The following is a 26,337-nucleotide window of genomic DNA, read 5'->3' on the forward strand; positions in this document are numbered from 1 at the left end:
ATATATGTATATTATATATTTTCAGATTAACTGCATTTTAGTAATTACATTTTAGTCAAATTGCACATTAGGTCTTCTATTTCAAATATTCGACAGCCAGGTTTGCAATTTATATTTTATTTCATGTTAGTCTAATTTCTAAATTCACTAACATAAAAGTTTAAAAATAGAGATAATTGACTTTTTTTTCAATTTACAAATTTATAAGGAAAAAAAAAAAAAAAAAAAAAAAGGAAGAAGATTAATAAGAGGTTTGAATCCGATCGGCTCCTACCACGCCACACCATTTCAACCATCATTTTGGACATGGTTGGATGGGGGCTCCAGATCAAAGATGATTTTTCAATTTTTAAGCTTTGAACCAGTAAATTTAAGAATTAATTTGAAAATATAATTAATATAAAATAAATTGTAAATTAAAAATCCAATATAGAACATTTTAAATTCGAAGATTCAATGTATAATATAGTCAATTTGAAATTATCTTTCTAACATTTCTAAAATGTTAAATGAGTCAAGTTTAATAGTATAGTTATGCTCTTCACATCCACATATCCACGAAGTTGTAGATTTGAGATACTATGACCCTCCCTCTCCTTTAATTAAAATGGTTGTAAAGATTAAAAAAAATATTTCTAATATATCATAAAAATAAAATAAAATAAAAATATTAGTGTCGTATTTAACTATTGAAGTTTCGTTAGTCCTACATATATAATAAGGCTCTAACAGCACACTCTTATATATCTTACACATTATAAATTTTATCATTTATAATTATTGTATAAAGTTTGTTGTTGTAAAACATTTGAGGAAAAAAGGAAAAAAAAAAACTTTCATTTACATTTTCATAAAATTACACCCCCATATTTTCTTCTAGTTCTTGTTTCCAAAGCAATCTAAAAAATAACCAAGTTAAAAGTATTCCAAGGATTCTTTAAATGTATTATATTTTTTTATTTTTAAAAAGTCAACCCATAAAAAAAGAGCGATTTTTATTTTGATTTTTTGATATAAATAATTAATTTAGCTTTTTAAATATCAAAAGTAAAAATTTACTATTTTTTATTATTATATTGATTTAATTTAATATAACACATGTTCCCATATCACTAATATAATATTTAAAAATAATTTATATAAAAAGAAAGAGGAGTTATAATATTTTTCATGCTAGATGCTAGACATTCAATGACGATGAAATGGTTAGTTTATCGTTCATACAAGTTATGATTGAAATTCGTTTTTCTAAGAGGTTTTTGCAGAAAATGAAATCCTAAATTGCAATTGTGACTGATATTTGCAAGAGAATCAGCCATTTTATTACACTCTATATAGCTCTATTGAATAACAAAATTACAAATTTGAACAAAAACTTCTTCACCACGATCAACGAACCCAACGCAAGGATAATGAGGATCAATCACTCCAATAATTCATTCAGGGACACCACTATATTTGAATCTATCCCCACAATCACTTTATCACCAAAAACAAAAAAAGAAAAAAGCCCCACAATCACTTTTTAAACCCATATGCTTTACAACTTTTAACCCCATCTGCTTTACAACTTTCATTTGTATTAGCTTAACCCAACCCTTCTTGGAAACTTTCCAATGAAGCCAATTAACATGTTATTACTTTTCTTCCTTCCCATATCAAACATATTAACAACACTCAGCGTTATTACTTCTCACAATCTCCACATTATTACTTGGCCAGACAAAACTATCATAAAAAGACTTTCTTGCATCTTCATCTCCAGATAATCAATATTGTATAGCACTTGAGCCAGAATTAAATTCGACTTTGACTTTTCCTTCCTCCGCAAGAAAGGTACCAAGTAAGCATTTGGTGGGTCTTTATTTTAATCTTACAAAAATATTTTAAAATAATAATAATAACAACTTTCCAGAATGATTACTTTTATTATTATTTATTCATATTTCTTTTTTGGTGATGTGGAGTTCATTTCAAATTAAAGATCATTTCAAAGCTTTGGATGGAGTTCATGTAGAAGGTGAAGGTACTATAGAATAAACCTTTATAGTAAATTCTCTAGATTGAATATTCAGTCTTAGAAAAGAAAATTAGAAGATAAATTCATTACCTGAAAGGTATCCTTTCCCACAAAATCATAGACAACATCAACCCCATTTCCTGATGTTACCTCATTCACACAGGCAACAAATGAAAGATTTGGAGAAATTTTAAACATTTGAAAAAATTTATAAAACCCTTATAAAAATTAATTGCAAGATTTCAATTTCTTATATTTTCTGAAGAAAACCAACTTATATACTTTCTTTGAAATTATAGAGTTCATAATCACGAAAAAAATTAGATAAAAATTATTTAGAAAAAAAGTTTGATGAAATTTTAAACAATTAAGAAAATTTTAAAAACATATATAATTTTAAAAGTTCAAATTCTTATATTTGTTTAAGAAAACCATTTTTAATAGTTTATTTGAAACATTGGAGTTTTTCAATCTCCACAAAAATGTATAAATGGTCTAAAAGAAAGATTTAAAGAAATTTTCTACACATGGGAAAATTTGAAAAACCTCTGTAAAAGTTAATTTCAAAATTCTAAATTCTTATATTTGTTCAAGAAAACCAATCTAAATATTTTATTTGAAACTATGGAGTTTATAATTACCAAAAAAAAAAAAAGAAAAAGAAAAAAATGATTTAAATTAAGATTGATGAATTTTAAACATTTGGAAAAATTTTAAAAACCTCTATAAAAGTTAATTTCAAGAGTGAAAATTATTAATATTTTATTTGAAACTTTGGAATCCTTAATCTCCCCAAAAAAAAAAAAGTTTAAAAATGATCTAAAGAAAAGATTTAGAGAAATTTTAAATATTTGGGGAAATTTGAAAAACCTTTATGAAATTTAATTTAAAGAGTCCAATTCTTATATTTGTTCAAGAAAATAATTTGAATACATTATTTCAAGCTATGGAGTTAAAAAAAAAAAAGGGGGGGGTAAAAATAATTTAGGAAAAAAATTTGGAGAAATTTTAAACATTTAGGGAAATTTTGAAAATCTTTGTAAAAGTTAATTTTTACAATCCCAAATTTTGTATTTGTTGAAGAAAATCAATTTGAATACTTTATTTGAAACTATGAAGTTCATAATCACCAAAAAAATTTATATAAAAATGATTTAAAATAAAGATATGATGAAATTTTAAATATTTTGAAAATTTTTAAATACCTATATAAAAGTTAATTTCGAAGGTTCAAATAATTATATTTGTTTAAGAAAACCATTTTTAATACGTTATTTGAAATTTTGGAATTCTTATTCTCCGTAAAAAAGTCTAAAAATGAGATGTGTAATATAGATTTAAAGAAATTTTAAACATTTGAGAAAATTTGAAAAATATTTATAAAAGTTTATTTTGAAGATTCCAAATTATTATATCTGTTCAAGAAAAATAATTTGAATATTTTATATGAAACTTTGGAGTTCATAATCACCCAAAAAAAAAAAAAAAAAAAGAAGCAAGGATAAAAATAATTTAGAATAAAGATGTGACAAAATTTTAAACATTTGGAAAAAATTTAAAAGCCTATGTTTAAGTTAATTTTAAAAGTTCAAATTATTATATTTAATAATTTGTTTAAGGAAACCATTTTTAATACTTTATTTAAAATTTTGAAATTCTTAATCTCACAAAGATGTATAAAAATTATATATAAAAAAATATTTAAAGAAATTTAAAAAATTTGGAGAACTTTAAAAAACTTTTATAAAAGTTAATTTAAAAAGTCGAAATTATTAGAAAACCCAATTTGAATATATTATTTGAAACTATAACAAATAATATAATATATTTGGAACTATAACAAATGAATATTATATCATATTTAAATTATCATATATATATATATATATATATATATATTTCTCACCCTCGACAATTATATAAAAATCTTATTTATGTTGATCCAAACAATATCTACATAGACATATATATATATATATATATATATATATATTACGTCTGACTGGTGTGTGTGACTGGTGTGTGTTTTAGTTTTGCCCAAACAAAAAGACATTCTTCGTGATTCGCCAAATTGTTGTTGCAGCAATTAGGAAAATCATTCTTCTATCATGATTACTGAAATAGAGTACATGACTGAAATAGAGTACATGGCTTAAAAATAATAATAAATAAATAAATTAAAGAGCATAGAAATATTAAAAAAAAAAAAGGAAAAAAAAAGAAGTTTCTTCAATCAGACAATCAAATCCGTAAAATTGTAGTTTATTCTTCGTTTTTTATCAGAATAAAATAATTATTATTATTATTTTTTTAATTTAATTGGGCTTGGTCATGGATCATGATATATATATATATATATATTGGGTTGAAAAGATAAAAACTAAGCAGAACTGAGTAGGGATTGTGGACGAAACGTCATTGAAGGAACCAAATGACTGAAAAAGAACTATGTTTTGAATCTCTACAAAAAATTTTTGGCCAAAAAAAATATCAATTGGAAAGTGAACTAACACGTGGTCAGCTGACAGGAGACGAGTCAATGACACATCATCCATATGACAAGCTACACTTGGCATTGCAGACACGTGGACAATTTGAAATGCACAGCTAATATAGACACGTAGATCATATTATAAGTAGGCTTGAGACATGACTCCAAGAAAACATGACTCAAAATGCCCAACAATTTTGGTAGGAGATTGCCCTAGCTACCAACTAATTTAATTAGTAACTTAGTTTGCAATTATATAACCTAATCATGTTAGATTTTTTATGCGTTTGCGTCTTGTCTTAAATTTATTTACCACTAGGGCTTGAATCTTATTCACTCACTTCATAAGAAATCATACAACTAAGCAACAAAAATCTTTCTACACATAGCACTCAGAGAAAACGATCATACAGAAAAGAAAGCAGCCTACCTCCAAAATAGTACCAACTATGGACCTTGTAGGGGTGAAGCCAGGAATGTTAGGGTAGGAGATAGAAAGTTAAATTATTGTTTATCAAAAATTAATATTTATAATCAAACTATTAAAAGAAATAAAAATAAAATGTTTATTTTCTTTGAAAATAAATTAAATAAGCATAAATTAAATTACTTAATTTTATTGAATATAAATAAAAATATGTTGGAAGAGAAAGAGCAAAAAAGCAAAGTTTTTATTTGTCAATTTGATGGCATAAAAACTCATATTCTCATACTCTATAAAAATTATTTAGTTTAGGATAAGAGATTATATAACATACATAATTAGTCATCTAAATTAAAATAACAAACCAATTTTTTATATTTCTATACAATTAATTTATTATTTTAATTGTTTTAATGATAATTAATAGATAATTACAAACTCTATATAGTAATATTTAATTGATAAAGAAAGTTAATAAAATATAAGAAGGCCAATATATGTAAAATACAAAAGTAAATTGAAAATATAATAATATATATATATAGCATAAAAAAAAAATTAAAAAGGCCAGAAGGGTATGGTCCCAAACCTAAGTTAATTAATCTATAGGAGTCATCGTTACCACAACCGCGCCCATGGCCTAATGGATAAGGCGTCTGACTTCTAATCAGGCGATTGTGGGTTCGAGTCCCACTGGGCGTGTTTTTCAGTTTCCTTTTTTAATTTTCAATTTTCACCCTTATTCTGATGAGAATACGGACCACATGCCCAGATACGCAGCAAAGTGTCTCAATCGGAAAACAAGTGATAAATTAGAGCTTTTTTTTTTGGTTTTTGGGAACTAAATATTTGTTTTGATTTTTATTTTACTTTAATCTGGGACATTAAATATTTTCAGAAAAAAAAAGGGCCATTAAATCAAATTAAAATATGCCAAAACTTTGTTTTAAAAGATATATTCCATACACAACCTGCTCCTTTGTCATGTCTGTAAAACTTTCAATCTATGTATCAAATACAAAATCCATAATCATTAATAACTACGTTTCAGAAAAAAACAATAATACATGTATTCATTATAAGTACAACTAACACATGCCTCCATTGAAGATACAACATAATAATATTTGATTAAAATTAATAGTAATAATAATTGTAATGAGGAAAGAGTCTGCTAAAGACACGAATTGTCATATTTCTCGTCCAGACATGAATAAACCATCAAAGTGCCTCAGGGAAACGCAATTCTGCAGGACCAGGACCCAAAATTCCTTTTTGTTCACTAATCTTGCCTAGCCCCACAGGCGGTTCCACATGCACGGTCTTTTCTTCGTCTCTCCAACCATTCCCCTGCCATTCTTTTGGCAACACCTAACCAGCAGAAAAATAATAAAATCAACCAACAGAGAAGACATTTATGAATCAAGCAAGCAAGAAAGATCCATTTCTTCAAAAAGAAGATAACGAAACAAGCAAGAACACAATATTGATAAGCTTTCCATCGTGATTGTTCGTTTGGACTTATCTTAAGATTCACTTCTGCCTGGGTTTAAACAAGTCAAATGCTTAGTTATGAACTCCAAGTTTTGTATAATCCACTAAGTAAGAAGATTGATAGCATGCTTCAGAACATGACAGCATAATTTGTAGTTTTTGTTAACATCAAAAGTACTTGCCTCATCATGACTGAAAGTTGTATCCTGTAATAATGGGGTCATAAGAGGAGGAGCAATATCTGGGTCAGGTTTTTGGAATATAAATGTGGTATACAGACCTGAAAGAAGAAAATACCAAAATAAAAGGAATCTGTGAAAAAAAATCCTAAATTTGGATAGTTCCAAAATCTAAGATGATACAAAGAAAAGGCCATAAATGCATCACCTAGAATATCATATGATCTAGGAAGAAGTCTCCCTCTAGGATCAACCAGGTTGGGACCAGAATTAATTAGCATGCCTGCAAATTGCGCCCTTACAGCAACAATCAAATAAGTGAAAGGATAATATATTTCAAATAATGTTTGTATAAATGAATATAAACATTGAAGTACACTGAAAGCTGAAGTTTAAGAGGCTGTTTAGAAAACTCAATTTCTACTGAGACAATTTGTGACGAATTTGTGAAGAGAGAAGAATTAACAAACCTATTATCGTCATAAAACTCAGTTAAGTTTTGAATTTCCACATACTCAAGACCAGCTTCTCGGGCCAACCTGAGTCAGCGAATTATAGAGGCTTATAATTAGGCCATATAGAAAGTCAACATCTAACACAAAACAAAAGTAGGACAACAAAGTTTTGAGTATGTCAATGTTACTATTATTATGAATATGTGTGTCCACACAATTATAGACAAAAGGGAATTAATTACTTCAGTTTTATGCTGGCCTCCAGATTCTCTAAATTGTAGCATTTATTATGAGGTTACATATAATAATCCATCCAAAATCCCTAACTTTAAACTTGGCTACCCAGCATTTTCCATGACAGCAGGATAATTATTATTGCGATAAATATCAAAATGAAAATATTACAACAAGCCACCTTAAACTAAGAAAGGAAACAACAGCACGCAAGCCTTCAATTTGGGGTGTCCACCTTCACACCAGAAGTGGTATGGACAAGACACTAGCCATTACAGCAACCTAAGATCAGCCTTCAATTCTTTCCTAACTAGCTCATAAGTTAGAAATAAACCTGATGAAGCTTGGGAAATGAACCAAGCAACGTGTCTCAGCAGAGTTATCATTTGTGAATTTTAGCTGGTATTTCTTTCCAAATAATGGGAACCTGGAATATGAACACATTTGATTAGAATGAATTAATGTCTCACCTTCAGAATAGAGTAATAAATAAACCATGCTAAGTATCTCAAATTCATATGTACTTTTCTTCCTCAACTTCAAAAGTGATCATGTAGCTTTCTGATCGAATGCAATTGGGCACAATGTTAGGCTTCATGCCACTACTCCTGTTGTGGTAGGCTTCCACATTCTTTTGGTACTTTGCCCTGTGCCAAAACATAGCATTGATCACACTGACCAAATTAAAATAATTCTCAAATCAGGAATAAAAGAGATTTGGCTCCACAAAAGTATTTCTATAGATGGTAACAATTAAAAGGAAGAAATGCATCCAGTCACTGCATAAAAAAATATGAGTTTCTTTCAAGAAAAAATTTCATTTTGTTTATTTATGCTATATCAGTACTTAAAATAAAATTAGAAACAATGATAACACTAATAAGAAAAGAAAAAGAACACAGTGCAGCACTGGTGCATGAGAGTACAACATAATGCTTCACATGAAAGATTAATTAACAAGTAGAACAACAACTTTTTATCATCTCTTGCCGCGATATAACAAGTTTTAATAGTCCCAGCAAGTAGTTCAGTTTAATACTCAACATGGATTTCACTAGCAGGATAACTTGATGCGATAGTCAACTCATAACACATATATTATTTAATACAATAAAGTAATACAAAGTAAAAACTGAAACCAAGACAATGTAGCAGGGATGAAAATAAAAATAAAAATTCTAAACTGACAGTTTTGACAATCCTAATTTCATACCATATTGTAGATGAGTCAGGAGTAATACCGAAAAAATAACCCCCAGGTTTCAACAATAATGACACATTCTGAAGAAGTCTCCTTGCTCTCTCCTCAGTTTGGAAACATAGCTGCAAGTGAAATGCTTTTCAGATTTGGAAGCTACAATACATTAAATTCAATGACAAAACAGAGATACGGTTGAACCTGCAAGTCTTGTAAGCAGCAAACTAAATCAGCCATATTGCTCTTCTCCTGCAAATGCATTTCTATATCTTCCTGCCAAAGAAATAGATGTCAATAAAGGGGAAATCAGAGGATAAACAACCATCTAAATCAGCTGAAAGCAACTGAAAATCTCTAGTACATATTTCCGTACATAAGTAATATTCATATAACTTAGCATGCATGCCAGTCAACCAGCATGGAATTAATAAATTCCTAAGAGGATACCAAGAATATCACACAAAATACAAGATAAACATTTCTTTACATATAAGCTTAAAGGGGAAAGAAGAGTAAATTATAAGTCTCTTGGGCTAACTCAAATGAAGACACCAATCATGAGATATGGTGGAAATCTATGATATCCGAAAACCTAATGAATGGCATCAGGTGCCTACATTAGCTGATATTCAATGATCACCTGAATTAATTGAAAATTGTCTGTTGAAAACCAACATTTTACATCGTAAAGTTATTATTCATTCAATAATTCAAATCCAAATAACGAATTATGTCCTGGAGGATTTTGAATGTTTATCATCAAGAAAATAAAAATTGAGAATTAAAATCAATTGTTTGAGAAATTTACTTTTCTGTAAAACAGAAAGTAGAGAAAAATACACAGAAGTCAGCAACTAATAGATCACATAGTTTATATAGCAACAACTCAAAATGACAACAGGAGAAATTCTCACTCTTTACTTCCTTATGTCCCCGGCCTACTAACTCCCACACAAAAATCAATATTCTTGAATTATATAATATTCATAGGATTTAATGCAAGTAACATAAAATCTTCTTCATGAGTTTGATCCAAGTAAAATATCAAATAAAATGCAAATAAAACTTTGAATTAAAAATGAAAGGATCAACTACATTGCATAGAAATTTGAAACAATGAAAGAAAGACTTACCATGCAAGGGTCAACCTCAAAAAACTCAGCAGTGTAAGCCTTCCTCTGGCTCTCCCATGCTTCTTTTATCTGGTTTATTCCAGAAGATGAAGCATCTATAACAACAACAACATCAACATCAACATCAACATCAAGCAACCCCAATTCACAACTCCAAAACAACAACAAAAATCAGTAAAGCATTAAATATAGAAAAGAAACTGTACCAATTCCAATGTAGTGACCAATTTGAGCTTCATCCCACTTCTCTGCGTCCACTCCTCCTCCACAATACAAATCACATACCTTCACAAATACCACCACAAACCCATTTCAGCAAATACTCTAATCTATCTATATATATATATATATATATACACGATATATATACATATAGAGAGAGAGAGAGAGAGAGAGATAGAGAGAAGAGGGACAGGGACCGTGGCGTAGGGGTGAACGAAGATCTTGATAAGGGCAGACTTAGCAAACTCGTAGAGACGATGATGAGTTGACTCGGTTCGCGAACCACCCGCGAACTGACTCATCTGAGTTGCCCCACCAATAACTCGGTGAACGCTTTCAAACACCTCTTTGCCCAATACGAAAACAAAACTGGCCGTTATGGGGAAGAACCGAAGAAGAAGAAGATAAACTCTGACAATCGACCCGACCCGAAACTCTTGAGAATATCATTTTAGCCTCCCATTAAACATGTTTTTCGCTTTTATCCCCGAATTATAATTTTTTTTCTTTCTTACATTGCCCCTAACTTATTTGTTTTTTTATCACTTTTGATCTAATTATAAAATTTTCTCTTCTATCTAATAAATTTCGTCAAATTAGCGTAAAAATAAACTAAAAATAATAACAAAAATTTCCTTTTAACATAAAAGGGACAATTTAATTTCCCACTCTTTAATTTTATCATTATTTTATTTAAATTTATATTTTTGAAAACATTATTTATTTCTTTTTAATTTTCACAAATTATTAAAAAAATTAATATGTTAATTTTATCAATTTTCACCAATTAATTTTAATAATTAAAGATTAAATTGTATTTTATTAAATTATATAATATAAATTTTTAACCTTATTTATCGTTTAATTGTTAAAATTATTTGTAAAAATCGACAAATTGGCATATTCGGATATATATCTAAAAAGCTATAAAAAAATTAATTAATGATAAAAAAACCATTAAAAAATTAATGATAATTTTTCAAAATCGAAAAATCTTAATGGAATAATAAGTAAATTAAAGAATGTAAATGAATTTTGTCCAAATAATAATAATAATAATAAAATGGTTAATTTTGAAATGGGATTTTGAGCCTATATTCGTATCCGCCGGTCCGTACAGGAATTGCAAAGCAAAGAGTTGCAGAAGCAGAGAGAGAGAGAGAGAGATGAGGGGAGAGGAAACGTTGGTTGAAGCAGCGCTACGAGTTCTCAACACCGCCGACCCTTTCGAGAAAGCCCAACTCGGTGACTCAGTTGCCGCCCAATGGCTTCAAGGATCCATTACGCGCCCCTACGATTTGTCCATAGACCTCCCCGTGCCTGACCGCCCCGCCAGGCTCTCCAACGTATTATAATTGCTTGTTTTTAATGCTAAATGCCTGCTTTTTGCTGTTCTCCACCTGTTTGATGAAATGTGGCAATGTACTTGTGCAGGTAAAGTTGGTGTCCCCGAGTCTCATGCCCAAGCTTGGCAAAGCTGGGAGCTTGCAAAGCAGACAGGCAATTGTTCATAGTCTGACGCACACTGAAAGTTGGGCTATTGACTTGTCTTGGGTATTGTTTTGTTTTTCAATTTCTCTTCTTGTTCTTCAGTTTCTTGTTTCTCTTGAGTGAGTTGAGAAACTATTGGCTGGTAGGCATTTATTTGTTTATTAATGCACCTTGTATAATGTGTCACCACTGCACACAGCATTTCTTGAAAAAAACGATTTTTTGGAAATTCTGGGAAGGAGCCAATGTCTGGAATAGTCTTTGAGTAATGGCCTTGAAAATGTATTGCTCTATACTTTCTTTGCATTTGTGTTATCCCATTGAATGTTTTTTGAATAATTTTCTATTTATTTCCACTTTCAAAATCAAAGAAAAAACCCATTTTCTAGTATGAAACCAGCATGTTGAAATAGATAAACCTTAGGTTAGCCTTGTAACTTTGTTCATTTTTCACCATAGATGAATCACTTGTTTGTATGTCACTTGATAGCTCCCATTTTGTTGCTTTTATCTGTTCTTTCTTGAGTACCACTCATTTCTTATTCTATAACTATCTTGCATTGCCTTTTTTTAGCTATCGTATAAAAATTTTAATTTCTTGTAGGATATTATTGCTCGTTTTGGTAAGCAAGAAGCGATGCCAAGAGAGTTTTTCACCGACTTTGTTAAGGTGGCTCAGGATGAAGGCCGTCACTTTACCCTCCTTGCAGCAAGGCTTGAGGCGCTGGGCTCTTCTTATGGAGCTTTACCGGCTCATGATGGACTTTGGGACTCCGCTACTGCCACTTCTAAGGATTTGCTGGCACGTCTAGCAGTTGAGCATTGTGTCCATGAGGTGTGCTTTATCATTACAAACATTCTTCCTTTATCATACAACGAAGTCAACCTGGTGAATGTTGTAGTCTTTAATTTGTGCATATTTGAATAAATTCCTAAAGTAACACTAAATGCTGGCAGAGTTCAGACTTCTGAGATGGTATTTAACTGTCTACTCGATGCAATTAATGGATCTTCGCATCTAATGGTTTAGAATGCAATCTAAGACTGCCTATAATCTGAACCTTCAGTTTAGGCGCTTTAGGAGTAATCTAAAATGGGCAAAAAAAAGAAGAAAAAGATTTTACATGCTGTCTAATATTAGCAACCAACATAGTGAAGCTTTTGAAACTCTATCCAAATCATGAAGGACTAATTCTTTAAGCCGCATGTAGATGCCCGTTCCTCTTGCGCATGCCAATGCTCTTGTTTTACACACACATGTACATATTCATATAAATTTACATGAATATGTAAACATGTATTTATGGATATATATTTGTATGTATGTGTAAATTTTATATTACAGGATGTAAAATTAGCTTATTTTACTTCCTTAGATAGCTTATTGGATAGGTTTCCATCAAGCGCACTGGTGGATCACTTTAGTAGTGATGCTCAATATTATGCCAACTTCAAAGTTATTGGAGACGGTTAGCTACTCCATCCATGATGTATCCATATTTATATTAGTTTTATAAATTAAAAATAAATAGAGTTTTTAATTTTAGTGGAATCTATTTCTCGTCCAATCAATCAATTTTGTGCCACTATATTATTTTTAAATGCATTAAATATTGAGTGTTTTTTTTTTTTTTTTTTTTTTTGGTGGAATAGCTAGTCGAATCTAACCAATTTATGTGTAATCATGTCAAAGTTGACAATGGGTATATGTGTTTTTGTGTACAAACTGCAGGGTATATGTGTATATGTACACATACACATATATATTCTACTGTATTTACTGGTTATGGCCACCATTGTTTTGGAATGGCTTTCAATTATGGAAATTTCTTACTTTTAAATGGCATGTGAGTTGAGAGTGCTGAAATGAGTTACATTATGGCCAATGATTCATATCCTTTCTCTATGGACTAAATGGTTATCAATAAATGTTGTCTTCATTGATCATCATCTACTTGATTCTGCACATAGGCAAGAGGACTTGATGTGCTGCCCACAACCATATCTCGTTTTCGGAATGGAGGCGATAATGAAACAGCTGATTTGCTGGAGAACGTGGTTTATCCTGAAGAGATTACTCATTGTGCTGCTGGAGTAAGATGGTTCAAGTATCTCTGCCTGAGGTCAAGAAATCCTGCTACGGATCAAGATAGGTTGGCATCTCAAAAAGGTGCGGAAGAAAGTGAATCTGAAATTGGGGAGAATGAAGAAGTAATTAAGAAGTTTCATGCTGTAGTAAGAAAACATTTCAGGGGAGCATTGAAGCCTCCTTTCAATGAAGAGGCAAGAAAAGCGGCTGGGTTTGGCCCTCAGTGGTATCAACCCTTGTCCATCAAATAAACCACTTTTGAATGACCATTTTCTTACCCATTGTTTGACCAACACTATGCATTTCATGTCTTGAGGGCAGTAAGTTCTTATCTTAAATCTTGTTGAATGTCAGTATTAATTTTTTATTAATTTTTTTTTCTTCATCTTATAGCATTGTTCTTTTTTAAGTTCCTTTAGAAATAACTTCCGAATCCTTGAATAAGAAGAGTGAAGGAGGATTGAAAGAAGAAGTGGACATGCAATGGTGAAATAACAAATTAATCTCATCAACTTTTTAATTTTGTTTCATTTTATCCTCCATAATGTTACAATAATTAACAAAATAAAAATTTTGGCAACTTTAATGAAACAATTCACTTGGCAACAGATAAAATTTATAAAATTAATGAAACAGTTCACTTGGCAACGGCTAAAATTGTCAAAATCTATCATTAAAATGTAAATTTTACCAACTTGTCATAAAATTTATCAAATTCACCCTTTTTCAAATTTTGTTGAATAAACTATTTTTAGTACAACCCGGATGACAATAACCATTGATGATAACCCCATATCGTAGGTTAAAGCTTGGTGCTACAATCCCCCTCCCCAATTTATCAAAAAGATTTTTGTTAAATAATCTGTTATATTAAATGAATGTAAATTTTATCAATATCAAAACTAGCTCATTTTTAAAATTTCAAAAACTTAAACCAATTGTCTATCCATAACCAATTGAGCTATACGTGAATTTGATTACAATACCACCATAATTAGTCGTATATGCCAAGGAGGAGAACTAGGCCTGCACAATGGGGGAAATTTTATTGGTTAAAGTATCAGCATTTTCTGTTCCTTCTTCATACATCATCAATCCCTTTTTTTAGGGAACATAAATTTAAAACCTAAAATTCATGCAAAATTTTGCATCGATTGGCACATCAATAACTTCGACCTTGAAAAAAGTCAAGTTTGATATACCAAAGGAAATTCCAGAAAACATCGACGACATCAAAAATGCAAAACATTAAAGTAATGGATACTCCATTGAAAAATTGTGATTCTCTGCAAATTCTGACTTGCTTTCTGAAGAAAACAGTCGAACAACTAATTTTAGGCTTGCGTAATGTTGTTACAAAAGCAGTCTCCGGATATCAATGAAGTTTGAACGTAAAGTTGAGAGGAACGCAGCTGTAACATGGATTAGCAAGTAAGAAAAATATGAACAACAGAAAATTGATTTTTGGATAAACTTCTATATACTGAAAACTGCCAATGTAAACATATCTAATTTGGAACTAAAAATTTCTAGCATGTGTACCTCCAACTTTGCCATCGAAAACACGATGATCAGCAGATATTGTCAAGTTCATTTTAGTGACAACTGCAGGCCTCTCGATTCCTAGGGGAAAGAAATTAAATTCATTTTTATATACCCAACTCCTAGATGAATCAAAATATTTTAGCACAATACAATAACCAAAAATCATCTTACCATCACTTCCAACTACTGGTTCAACAACTTTGTTGCCTCTACCTACCGCAAGGATGCCAGCCTGCAAGATGCAAGAGAAACTATTGTCGAGGTACCAAAAGCAAGAGACATCAACATAATGTGGAGTATATATTGGTAGTACTTTTGGAATCAGATTTCAGTATTCATTTTTTCTTGAGAAAATGGAACATAGTGAAGGCAAAAGACACAAAGAAAGGCTGATTGCATGGATATTTCCTAATTTATTTATGGAAGACAGTACAGACTACAAAATATTTGCTTCCAATTCCTGATAAAAAACTGAGCAGGGAAGACCTAAAGGATGATATGCTCAATTTAAAACTATTCTGATCATATGTAGAGTTGTTGATTAAGGGAAGAGCTAATGCATGTTCCATGTGCATGAGAGAGAAAGTGATTGAGAAGAAAAGAACCTGTGGTGGATTTATAATCGCACAAAAATTATCCACTGGAAACATTCCCAAGTTTGAAATGCTGCACAAAATTGAGCATAATTTTCAAGTATGCTTTTAATAAAACAAATGAGGAAATGGTGACAATAAGACCAATTGAGAACAAAGCACAAGAAGTTCACCTGAAAGTTCCTCCTTGGAATTCATTTGGCTTAAGTTTTCCTGCCCTTGCCTTCTCTGCTAGTTCCTTGACCTGAATGCAAAAATTATGAAGAAGTAGATAATGATGAACCGTAAATATAAGCTTCCAAATAAACATAAGTCGTTAAAAATCAAAAAAGGACAACAACCCCAAAAGTCTAAAACAATTATTGATTTTCTAACTACTTATAAAATAACATGTGACTAAAGATTTCTTACTAACCAACAGGAGAAAGCACAGCAAAACAAAGGGCAAAATAAATTAATGGATATTTTCCCAGGTGTGACTACATTAGAGCGAATACTATTAGTTGGTAAAGAAAAAAGGGAAGAGAAAGAGAAATAAAAGAATAATGCAGAAATCAAATTCTACAGCAACAAAATCAAAGGTCACCCAAAATATTATAACAAACAAAACGAACATAAAATTATTAAAATGAGTACCTCTGAGGAAATAGCTGATATACTTTTCTGATCTGCATTCCTCACGATTGGAGTCATCAAACCCTGTAGCAATATAATATAATGTGTTTCAATTGCCTTAAAAAAATTACCTGGTAATGTTGAAATTTTACCTTTTCGGTGGCCACCGCAATTGATATATCAACAGATTCATTCAGTATGATTTCTCCTTTCTCATCATCCCAGTAGCCTGCCAAGTATCAAATGTTAAAATTGCAATGAATTGGAGCTCCATATGGTTGTAACCAGTTCCAAAAGGTACATATAATTCATCAAGAACCAGATTAGGATTTACACTGGGGAAAATAAAAAAAAAAAAAAAAATCATAACAGGAGAATATCTTAACAGACACAACCTCCATGAACCATGACAGATAACCACATAAAGCCCTCCCTCGTCCCATAACCATCAAAGAATTAAGTATTTAATGAAGTATCAATGTATTGCTTTATAAAGGTCACAAATAATAAGGCCTACTTGTCCCAAAATGCTAAATATCAAAATTGAAACAACAGAATCCAAGCTAAGTACAAGCAACAAGCACTTCTCCCCTTGCTGCACCTCCACCCTATAATAGTATGCTTATCAAGTAACTTATTGAATCAGTAGGTACATTGATATATCCTTACCATTTGCTTCTGGTACATTTCTCAATGCTACAGCTACAGCTTTGATGACAATATCATTGACTGAAACTTTAACATCATGCTTCTCTGCAGTTGTGGAAACACATAAAATTAAAATTATCCACCAGGTTCGAAGTGTGCTTGAGAAAAATATAGTAAGAATTTATATTCCATACCTTTAAGATCTTTTCTAAGAGAGAGAAGAGGATCCAGTAGAACGTCTGGTCACAACATTAAAATACTGTTAGGCTTACATTAATTTACATAATCTAACTTACACCAGACAGTAGAGTATCATAACCTGATGATAAATATAAGTGTGGTGTATTTTGTTTTGACTCCAACAACCTTCTAGCTATCACCTGCAAAACAAATAATGGATCTCACCACAGCACCATGCATTATCTGAACTTGAGAAAAAAGGCATTCTATACCAAACATACTATGAAGTTCCATCGAAGAACAGGTTTTATGCTTGTATAGCTGTGTCAACATCTACTAGTAAGGTCTAAATATAGATTGCTATTTGTAAGTACAGCGCTAAACACCAGCTTGTCTGACTGAAACTAAACCGACAATAAAAGCAGATACGCATTGTAGACAGTCAAGTACTCTAGAGATCATGTCATCTTTTACAAGACAACCGTTTTACCTAACACATTTTTATTTTTATTTTAATCAATATTTAAAAATTAAGAATAAATTACTATCCAGGCATTACGAGGATGAGCCTAAAATGCTATATTATGTGTAAATTATTTTGAAATACTTTTAAGAATCTCAAAGACAAACAGGAAATACATTTCTTTAATAGAGACACCCTTGTGAACCTACTGTCAGGTACAATAAACATACCTTGCGAATTTGACTGTTGGGTAAATCTTCAAAAAAATCTGACTGCCTTAAGTGAGATTTTGACTCTGTTGAGGCTGTGGGAGAAGGAACAGTCTTTTCTTTCGATGAAGGAACTTTTGAAGATTTGACTCCCGACTTTATTGCAGCTAAAACATCTCCCTTTAGTAGCGTGCCATAATGACCCGATGCCTTCAATGACGAAATGTCCAATCCATGTTCTGCAATTAGCACCTTTGCTGAGGGACTGATCCTTGTAACAGTGGTCTTCAGTGCTTCAACTTCACTTTTAGTGCTTTGATCGATTGGCTTTTCTTCTTTCAAACCAGAACTACTGCTAACAGCATTCTTTACAATGTCCAAATCAGCTGGATCCTCAACCTTGTCAAACAAACATCATTGAAGTTTTCATATGACTTCAAATACTACGATTTTAAAAATTGTGAAAGAACATTTCATAAAATTAGTCTATGCAAGTATTACGAAAATTACCTATCAATTTAACCTACAACAACTAATAGCAGTCATGGTATAACAGCTTTTGCTGCACGCTTATTCTTCATAAAAGAGTAACAAAACGATCATACTGTCCTAGAAGCATTTAAACTTACTGTTATTGCAATGGGTTGTCCAACTGCCACATCCTTTGAACCTTCTGGTGCTAGTATCTTTGCCAAGTACCTAAAATGAACATTCCAAGAAAGCCATCATCAGCTAAAGAATGTGTCATCCATGCCAATTCATACAGTTTTGTATACAAAAATGGCCAAACGAAATGAAATAACCTAAAATTAATAATAAATTATAAGAAGTCTAATGCTGGACTTGGATCCCCTAATTTGAAAGCACCAGAAGCCAAACAAGCCAAAGAAAGATTGAAAGCTACTATGTAAAATATGAGAGTAAGAAAAAATTCCTACAAGGATTCCCCATATCCAAGTCTTCTTTCTTTACCAAAGTATTTTGCAAATGCTACTTAGGTAACTTGATACTTCTTAAAAAGCATGCTTATCAAGAGCCATTTTACCATGGCAAACATAAATGCCACAGTCCTCTCATTGTTAGAAATCAAGACAACAATAAATACACCAGAAAAATTCAGAAACCCTTAGTTTATGTTCTGTACAAAAATTAACTAGGATTAAGGGAAGAATATTTACCCTTCTTCAAGGCATTCAAACTCAAGGGTGGCTTTATCTGTCTCTATCTCACATATCACATCACCGACTTCAATCTGTTTGATTACGTAAATGAGCAACAAAGCAAAGCATGCTGATGCAGTTAACACTCAAAACAGTTCATCTATCAAATCCTTAAAATTTACATAACTAACCTTATCTCCTTCATTCTTTCTCCACTTATAAATATTTCCCTGGTTCTGCACATAAAACTCGAGCAAATCAGTCTAAAGCTTTTACAAGAGGAAAGAAAGTTCAGCATGAGAACCAAAGGTTTGGTTCTTACCATTGTTGGAGATAAAGCTGGCATCTCAAGAACAACATGAGGGGGAAGCTCTGAAGTATTTATCTTAGAGGAACTTGTTTCTTGTACCTTGTCCTCATTTTTTACCTCCTTTTTAATCTCAGATCCTCCTGCTACAGTAGCAGGAACGTTTTGGATCTCATCTTCATCTTCAACCTTGTAAATGCACATAACTTAGTTTAAAAAATTAACTGTCCGAGTGGTAACTAAATGACTTTATAAGCTATAAAAATTAAAATAGCTTCGGAATTACATGAGATAAGAAGTTGGTACCAAAAGATAACAGATAAGAAGAACTGTAATTTACCGAGGAGAATGCATAGCAGAAGAAAACACTTAACATGCAGAGGTTATAAAAGAACCCGCGCATTCCTAGAACGATATGTTAATTAATTAAATTAACATATATGGAGATGGCCCATCATACTCCACAGAAACAGTAACAAGACATCCAATGTTAAAAGGATATTCACACTTACCGTTATTGCAATAGGTTGTCCAACAGGCACATCTTTTGAACCTTCAGGTACCAGTATTTTAGCCAAAAACCTGCAGCGTTATCCGAATTACCATTGCAAAAAGCATTCCAGGAAGGATCCGAAATTGAAAAGTTTAAGTAGTTCTTTATGCTATGATTTGAAAACTACAACAAAATCATGGAAGAGAAAAGAGGTTGCCAAATTAAGCATTTACACAATTAATATCATTAAAGGAAAACAAAATAAAAGTGTTGTCTAAATGAAAAAATCTTTCACCTTCATGACAATAAAAACAGATCTGAAATGACTAATAGTTCGAAACAGTGTATTGATTAATAGTTACTGTGTACCATGTGTGGTATACTGTCAAAGTAAAAATAATTAATAACTAAAATTACCCTTCTTCAAGACTTTCAAACTCAAGAGTGGCTTTGTCAGTTTCAATTTCACATAGTACATCGCCCACTGCTATCTGTCAATCAAGTTCACAAAAGAAAACAAAAATTATCGACAATATAACTTATTAATCTCTGCATTATATGGAGAAGTGTTTCTCCAATTACATTTGATTATCTAAAAATAAACATAACTTACAAGCCTCACGTTGAGTAAACTTATTTGGTAAAACTGACCTTATCTCCTTCTTTCTTCCTCCACTTTGCAATGTTGCCTTGACTCTACATAAACAGCAACAATTATAGAACCAAACCAGTTAGAACCAGAAAAGAAAAAACATCCAGGTGTTCAAAACTATTTTTTAAACCCACATTCTTACCATTGTAGGAGATAAAGCTGGCATCCCAAGGACTGTATGCGAAGTATCTACATGGCAAACAACTTAGTGATGATATAATAATCATAATACTAAGAATGTAAATACATCCTCTAACAACCAAATTGACAATGATATAATATTATCATAACCAGGGGTTTGATTACAAATATATGAACAACTAAGTTGGAGAAAGAAAAATAAAGGTGGATCATTGGAGCTTCACCAACTATCATACAGTAAAACTTACAAGTCAGAGAAAAAAAGATGAAGAAACCGAAGTAGAGGGATAAACAGCCTTTGCCAATTTTTGGTTTTCTTTTTTTCAGATGAACTTGATCAAGAAAGTTTTTTGTAGCTCACAAACAAACTCCATAGTTTCTGATTAAGAAATTAGTGAGCCAAAAACTGAGAAAGTCAATCAAACACATCAATGATGCATGAACCTAGAAATACGAAAATGTGAAACTGCATTTGTTTTAAAATTTAAAAGCTTTTTTTATATTTCTAAATAACTATGAAACAGCTTGTGAACCAAATGCATGTCATATCTTTAAAAATAATTTTTGATACAAGACAAAAACTGTTTCAGTAAACTTAGATATAACCTTGTAACACAGATCATAGCAGCATAAACTGGATGTGTACATCCTTGATCTCAACCAAAATCTAAGTAGAGAATAATTAATGACTAAGAAACAAAGTAAGCCACACACCTTAGTATCCAATTTTACTTTCAGATAAGTGAGACTTATTTATCTCCATATAAAACATACCTTCAGTTGAGAAGTATTTGACTCCACTGCATGGCTGAAAATTATAACAGGGTCAGAGAACAGCCTAGCAAATAAAAGAGACTAATTAATATGATTTTAAATACTAACCTTGAATTTCAGAAGTTTATTATGAACTCCACTGACCATTGACAAGGATGTGGGCCTGATCAATATCATTGTCAGTGAAACTTCAAAGAAGATCAGAGACAGAGACAGAGAGAGAGAGAGAGAGAAGCAAGCTATATAAATCTAGCCAAATCCAAAAAGTCAACCTGACTGTACATTGTTTTAGTTTGGGTGTAGTATTTTCCTTCTTTTCTTCTATTTATTTCTATCTTTTTTAAAAAGAAACAATAACTTTTATTGTGATATATACTAAGAGAAAAAAGATGATAAATAAATCAAAAGTACGATAATGGAAATAAATTCCCAAAAATTCTTCTAGTTCAAATTTATCGTAAGTTTATGCATGCAAAGGTAGAAATAGACAAGTTTATGTATGTACAAATACATAGAAATAGACAATATCAAATTAAGATGAAAGTGGAATTAATAAGCATAGATTGAACTTTGTTTGATATTATATTCACCACCTCGAGCTATTGTAACTTATAAAAAAAGAACTTCTACAATTCTTAAATGCGAATATTTAATGCTAAGGTTAAGTTGGTTCCAATAATAATGACTTTGAAGTTGCAATTGGTTCAAATTTTAATTATAAATTAACTCTTACTGTAACAAAAAATATTTGTGAAATGTAAGCTAACATTTTATAAAAAGTTTTATAAAAGTCATCTATGATTGTGAATGTTTGGCTGATAAAAACAGATAAAGCAATTAAAAATAAATTAGCAAAAACAGACAAATGGAAAGTAGGTCACTGCATACCTTAAGAGAGTGTCCTGTCCACCCAGACCACCCATAATAAGATTTTGTGCACAGGAAGTGCTGCATCAACAAGTCCAAAATATACAAAGTTAGCTCATCCAAGTAGCTCTAAGCATAAGGTATTTAACTCAACATATGTTAATGCAACATTGCCAAGTTATCAGCAATAGTCACAAGAAAAATGCAATCTCAAACATGATTAGGTTTATGTAGATTGCTCAGCTCTATCATGAAATGGTAGTTCAAATACATGAGCAGAATTTGATATAGGCATATGGAAACATTGACGTGATTCTCCTCATAGAAAGCCATCCAGCCAAGAGTAATGCATTCAATAAAAAGTAAAGTAGAAGACCCCTTCTTCTTCGGGTAGCAGCTAGATCTTAGCCATCTAATGCAAGGTTGCGTTTGATTTTGGAGGTGCACCACTTCATGTGAAAATGCTATAGTTTAAGACCATATTCAAATCTCCCTCCAGGGACCTCATTTTAAAGGGATCTACATTAGTAATGGCTTTCAATGCCAATAACCTATAGAGGCTGTAATATGTCAAAAACATGCTAGTAGCTAGATCTTAGCTATCTAATGCAAGGTTGGATTTGATTTTGGAGGTGCACCACTTCATGTGAAAATGCTATAGTTTAAGACCATGTCTAAATCTCCCTCCCGGGACCACATTTTAAAGGGACCTACATTACTAATCACTTTCAAAGCCAATAACCTATAGATGCTGTAATCTGTCAAAAACAAGTGTTGATCCAAGAGCATTTTCTGCAGATTCAAAGCTCCATTTAGGTTTGATCCCCCTGGTAAAGCTTGACTCTCTACTTTTATAGTGTGCACCGTGCAGAACGTCTAGCATGTTTTTGGCACTTTCTAACACAAAAAGACATTCTCCTTATATCCAATTAAGGTTGGTGACAAGTTGCTCGTGGGAAAGAACCTGGTGTTCCAAGGAGGTTCATAGAATCATCAGGGATACTTTGTCTAAGTTTATTGTATTGAAGTCCAAAGCATGCATACATATCAGTTCAAATAGTTTATGATGTATTTGTCCTGATAATTTGGCTTAGCATGAGCACTGGTAAATCCTTGCATGGCAAGGATCTGTTTTCAGGATCCTGCATTTCAATCTCATGAAAATCCAAGAATGATGGGTAGCAATATTAAAGCGATGAATAGCATTTATCATCACTGCTCCCAGTATGATACAATCCAAGAAAATTTTTGAACATGTCAATACAGTAACATTTGAAAATCAACCACCAGTGGACCAAAGTGTAATACTAAAGTCCACCATCTCCATTGACTTCCAAATTTCCTTGGAAATTTCAGCATAAATTATAGCAATACTTACGAATCAAAAGTGGAAGGTTTTGATGTAAAGTACGTATAATAAACTGGTTTCTAAAACAAACAAAATTTGGAATGTATTCAGACTTAAAATCCAACAACAAACATAATTAAAATCAATCTTAGAAAACAGCACTCAGAAGGGATAGGGATCATTGATAAGTTGTTGCAAAGATTTGCCACCTCACTCTTAGATCCCCAAAAATAGAGGAGTTTGGATATAATGGTTTCTATTGAAGCCCTTATGGGGCTTTGACACCACTTTAAAAATGGAATTTTAAAATTCATTCTTCTGGTTTATGTGCGGCTTAAAAGAATATTAACAGAAAAAAATTGAATAGAAGGATGCCAGTGATAACTTTGACAGGTCATAGTCCTTTCATGCACAATTATTGGCTTCTTAAATAGTTGGAGAGGTGTGAGAGAGGGAGACAACTCTGGAATAAAATGGGAACTATACAATGATCTGTGTGGTATATTTATAATGAGTAAAGTAGTCTTCCGAAGTTAGAATCCCTCGATTCTTTATGCTCATGGTTTCAAAACTACTATGGGGTCTATCATTGTTATACAAATTATCTTTTTCTAATTCTAATTTCGCTTTTGATCTTAGGTACCCAAATACCTTAGAAACAGGGCATTTCCATATGTTTCTTGAACTTAATATAAAAAAATTGCACAGAATATGCACAATTGGTAGAATATCATCTGAGCTCAATGTTAATAGAAAACCAAAAGTGCAGACCGGGTATATACTAAATAAACATAACTTTGCAAAATAACATAAAGTCGAACATAATTTTCGATTCCAGAAAGTGAATGGCTGGGAAGCCAAATGTCAATTTTTCTCCAGAGCTACTAAGTGCATTGGCTGTCCAACACTAGTGGCAGTGTGAACTAAGGCCTGTAAACAACTAGAATACCACTAAGGTTGAGAGCGGTTACAACTTCTTTAGAACAACTTCTTTAGAATTGGCTATGTTTGTTTGAAAATAAAATGATTTCCACAAAAATAAACAGATAAAGTAATTTAATAACTGAAGCCATGCATTTTTTTTTTTTTTTTTTTTTTTTTTGGGCTTGCAAAAGGAAAATGATTTAAATTGGTTGAGACTGGTAATGCACACTTGGAACACCAAGTAAATGGCATTGCCTAACTAGGAAAATCTTTAGAAAACTGAAAAAAATGTACAGTGATATTCAATCAACAAAAATCCTATCCCTTACCACAAACTTAAGAATCTAATTACTTCACCAGAATCAATCTAAAGAATATCAAATCAATAAATGAATAAATACAATGCCGCTCCAAGACATTTCCGCTCAAACGTAACATCCCCAAATTCAAAATCCACATCAAATTCCAATACAAATTCAATCAAAATGCAACAAATTTTAGTTAATCTACAAACTCAAATCAGAATAAACAACATGATCAGTAACAATGCATAGAACTCGAAGAAACAAGCAAATTTTATCGAAAAGCAGCAGCAGCAGCAGCGTTGGATGATCTTGATACGAAGAGAGAAAGAGAAAGAGAGTACCGAGAAAAGGATCTGGAAGGAGATGAAGAGGGTAGACGAGCTCTGAAGATACAACGAACCCGAGAGATCACTGGCCGTCGAAGCCGTGAAAGCGCCATGGCTGAGAAAATGAAAGCTTTTTTTTTTTTTTCCCTGTTTCAGTCTGCTATATATCTTGCTCGGGCCAGAGCAGAGAGAGAGAGAGAGAGTCAGAGTTTTTTGGCTGCGAACTCTTCGACTGTTTTTCACGACTTGCACCCCACACTCAGCCACCCCGCACCCACCAAACTCCTCTTTTTTTTTTCTTTTTTTTTTTTAAGCCACCAACCAACCCTTCCTTTCCTGACGACCTCCCCTGTATTTTTAATTAATTACGGAACTTACCATCAATTTATACAAAATTATACTAAATTGCACACCTTTCATCCAAAATATATGTGTATTTTTCAGAAAAAAAAAATAAAAATAAAAATAAAAAAAAAAGAAGTATTGGCACCGTTAGTCTCCATCTCATTTCCCATCTAAAATTCCATTAATTTCGTCAAGTTCATCTTTTTTTTATTTTAACATTTGCCGTATCAAAACGTTTTTCGTATCAAAACGTTTTTCAAATCAGATTTAAACCTAATTACACGAATAGTTGATATTTATGTCATTTCTAAAAGATTCAAATAAAAAATAAATAAAAATTTAAATAGATAAGAATTTTAGTCAAGTTTTCATTACTAATTTGGCCGTAAAAATATTTGCAAAAATCATCACATTTTTCAGAAGCATGGTAGAGGGGAAAGATCCTAAACGGATGCACTATCTTTTATGCCAAGGCAGCTTGCATAGCCGCCAATATGAAATAGAAAATGATAAGACAAAAGAAAAAGTGGCATATTGGAAATGAACCAGTGAAGCTCTCACATGGGATTGTGATATGTGTAGGACTTAATTTTGTGGATCTTAGATTGAAACTTTTTTTCTTTTCTAATGTAGAGGTGGAGGAGGGAAGGAGTGGATCATCTCCTTGATGTGTAGCCTTTCTATTATTCTAACATTTCAATTAGGTTGAATTTCACTGGTATTAATTTTCAATTGGATTATTTTCTTTTGAGGTTAATTACACTTTAATGTTCTCAACTATTACATTTTCTTTTTTTATACTTGGCCCCTCAAATCAAGAAAAAGGTCAAATTGTCCCATAAATTATTATTTTCTTGTCTTATTAGTTCAATCATACAATTTTGTATAATGAATTTGTTAAAATGTAGACATATACACCGGCCAAAAATGAAATAAAACATTATAAAAAATAAAATAAAAAAAGGTTCCTTATACATTTTCTCACATACATGTGTAGTATTCCTTGTACAAT

At 31.6% G+C, this 26,337-nt stretch overlaps 3 protein-coding genes and 1 non-coding gene across 6 annotated transcripts; 2 read left to right on the top strand and 2 right to left on the bottom strand.

Annotated features, from left to right (window-relative positions):
* The first annotated feature begins 5,564 nt into the window (after positions 1–5,564).
* On the top strand, positions 5,565–5,637 carry TRNAR-UCU (transfer RNA arginine (anticodon UCU)). The gene has a single exon. It is a non-coding gene; the product is annotated as a tRNA-Arg (tRNA).
* Positions 5,638–5,940: 303 nt separating this feature from the next.
* On the bottom strand, positions 5,941–10,299 carry LOC107413076 (mRNA cap guanine-N7 methyltransferase 2). Of its 3 annotated transcripts, none has more exons than XM_016020936.4 (11): positions 10,048–10,297; positions 9,835–9,913; positions 9,629–9,723; positions 8,697–8,768; positions 8,511–8,620; positions 7,822–7,944; positions 7,632–7,724; positions 7,079–7,147; positions 6,817–6,905; positions 6,612–6,709; positions 5,941–6,306 (listed from the first exon to the last, which is right to left on the bottom strand). In XM_016020936.4, exons 1-11 carry the CDS (start codon positions 10,150–10,152, stop codon positions 6,157–6,159), a joined length of 1,083 nt encoding a protein of 360 aa, XP_015876422.2. In that variant the 5' UTR covers positions 10,153–10,297; the 3' UTR covers positions 5,941–6,156. The 3 variants fall into 3 exon arrangements, 2 of the variants coding, with proteins under 2 accessions (XP_015876422.2, XP_048326559.1); XM_048470602.2 differs by having other exon boundaries at positions 6,168–6,306; positions 6,612–6,635; positions 10,048–10,299; XR_003055033.3 differs by lacking the exon at positions 5,941–6,306 and having other exon boundaries at positions 6,817–6,891; positions 10,048–10,298.
* A 593-nt stretch (positions 10,300–10,892) lies between these two features.
* On the top strand, positions 10,893–13,797 carry LOC107413079 (uncharacterized). The gene is made up of 4 exons (XM_016020940.4): positions 10,893–11,196; positions 11,285–11,404; positions 11,946–12,176; positions 13,313–13,797. Exons 1-4 carry the CDS (start codon positions 11,017–11,019, stop codon positions 13,679–13,681), a joined length of 900 nt encoding a protein of 299 aa, XP_015876426.2. The 5' UTR covers positions 10,893–11,016; the 3' UTR covers positions 13,682–13,797.
* A 654-nt stretch (positions 13,798–14,451) lies between these two features.
* LOC107413093 (dihydrolipoyllysine-residue acetyltransferase component 1 of pyruvate dehydrogenase complex, mitochondrial) lies at positions 14,452–25,288 on the bottom strand. The gene is made up of 23 exons (XM_048470184.2): positions 24,996–25,288; positions 22,099–22,158; positions 21,319–21,373; positions 21,211–21,244; positions 20,438–20,484; positions 20,295–20,339; positions 20,061–20,134; positions 19,663–19,732; positions 19,166–19,339; positions 19,035–19,079; positions 18,862–18,935; positions 18,313–18,382; positions 17,705–18,082; positions 17,151–17,211; positions 17,026–17,070; positions 16,853–16,936; positions 16,336–16,412; positions 16,205–16,267; positions 15,742–15,812; positions 15,581–15,641; positions 15,147–15,207; positions 14,973–15,053; positions 14,452–14,842 (listed from the first exon to the last, which is right to left on the bottom strand). The coding sequence occupies exons 1-23, from the start codon at positions 25,091–25,093 to the stop codon at positions 14,784–14,786; spliced, it is 1,887 nt and encodes a 628-aa protein (XP_048326141.1). The 5' UTR covers positions 25,094–25,288; the 3' UTR covers positions 14,452–14,783.
* Between the last annotated feature and the right edge of the window lie 1,049 nt (positions 25,289–26,337).

Source organism: Ziziphus jujuba, chromosome 8 (assembly GCF_031755915.1).
Source record: "Ziziphus jujuba cultivar Dongzao chromosome 8, ASM3175591v1".
Classification (NCBI taxonomy): domain Eukaryota; kingdom Viridiplantae; phylum Streptophyta; class Magnoliopsida; order Rosales; family Rhamnaceae; genus Ziziphus; species Ziziphus jujuba.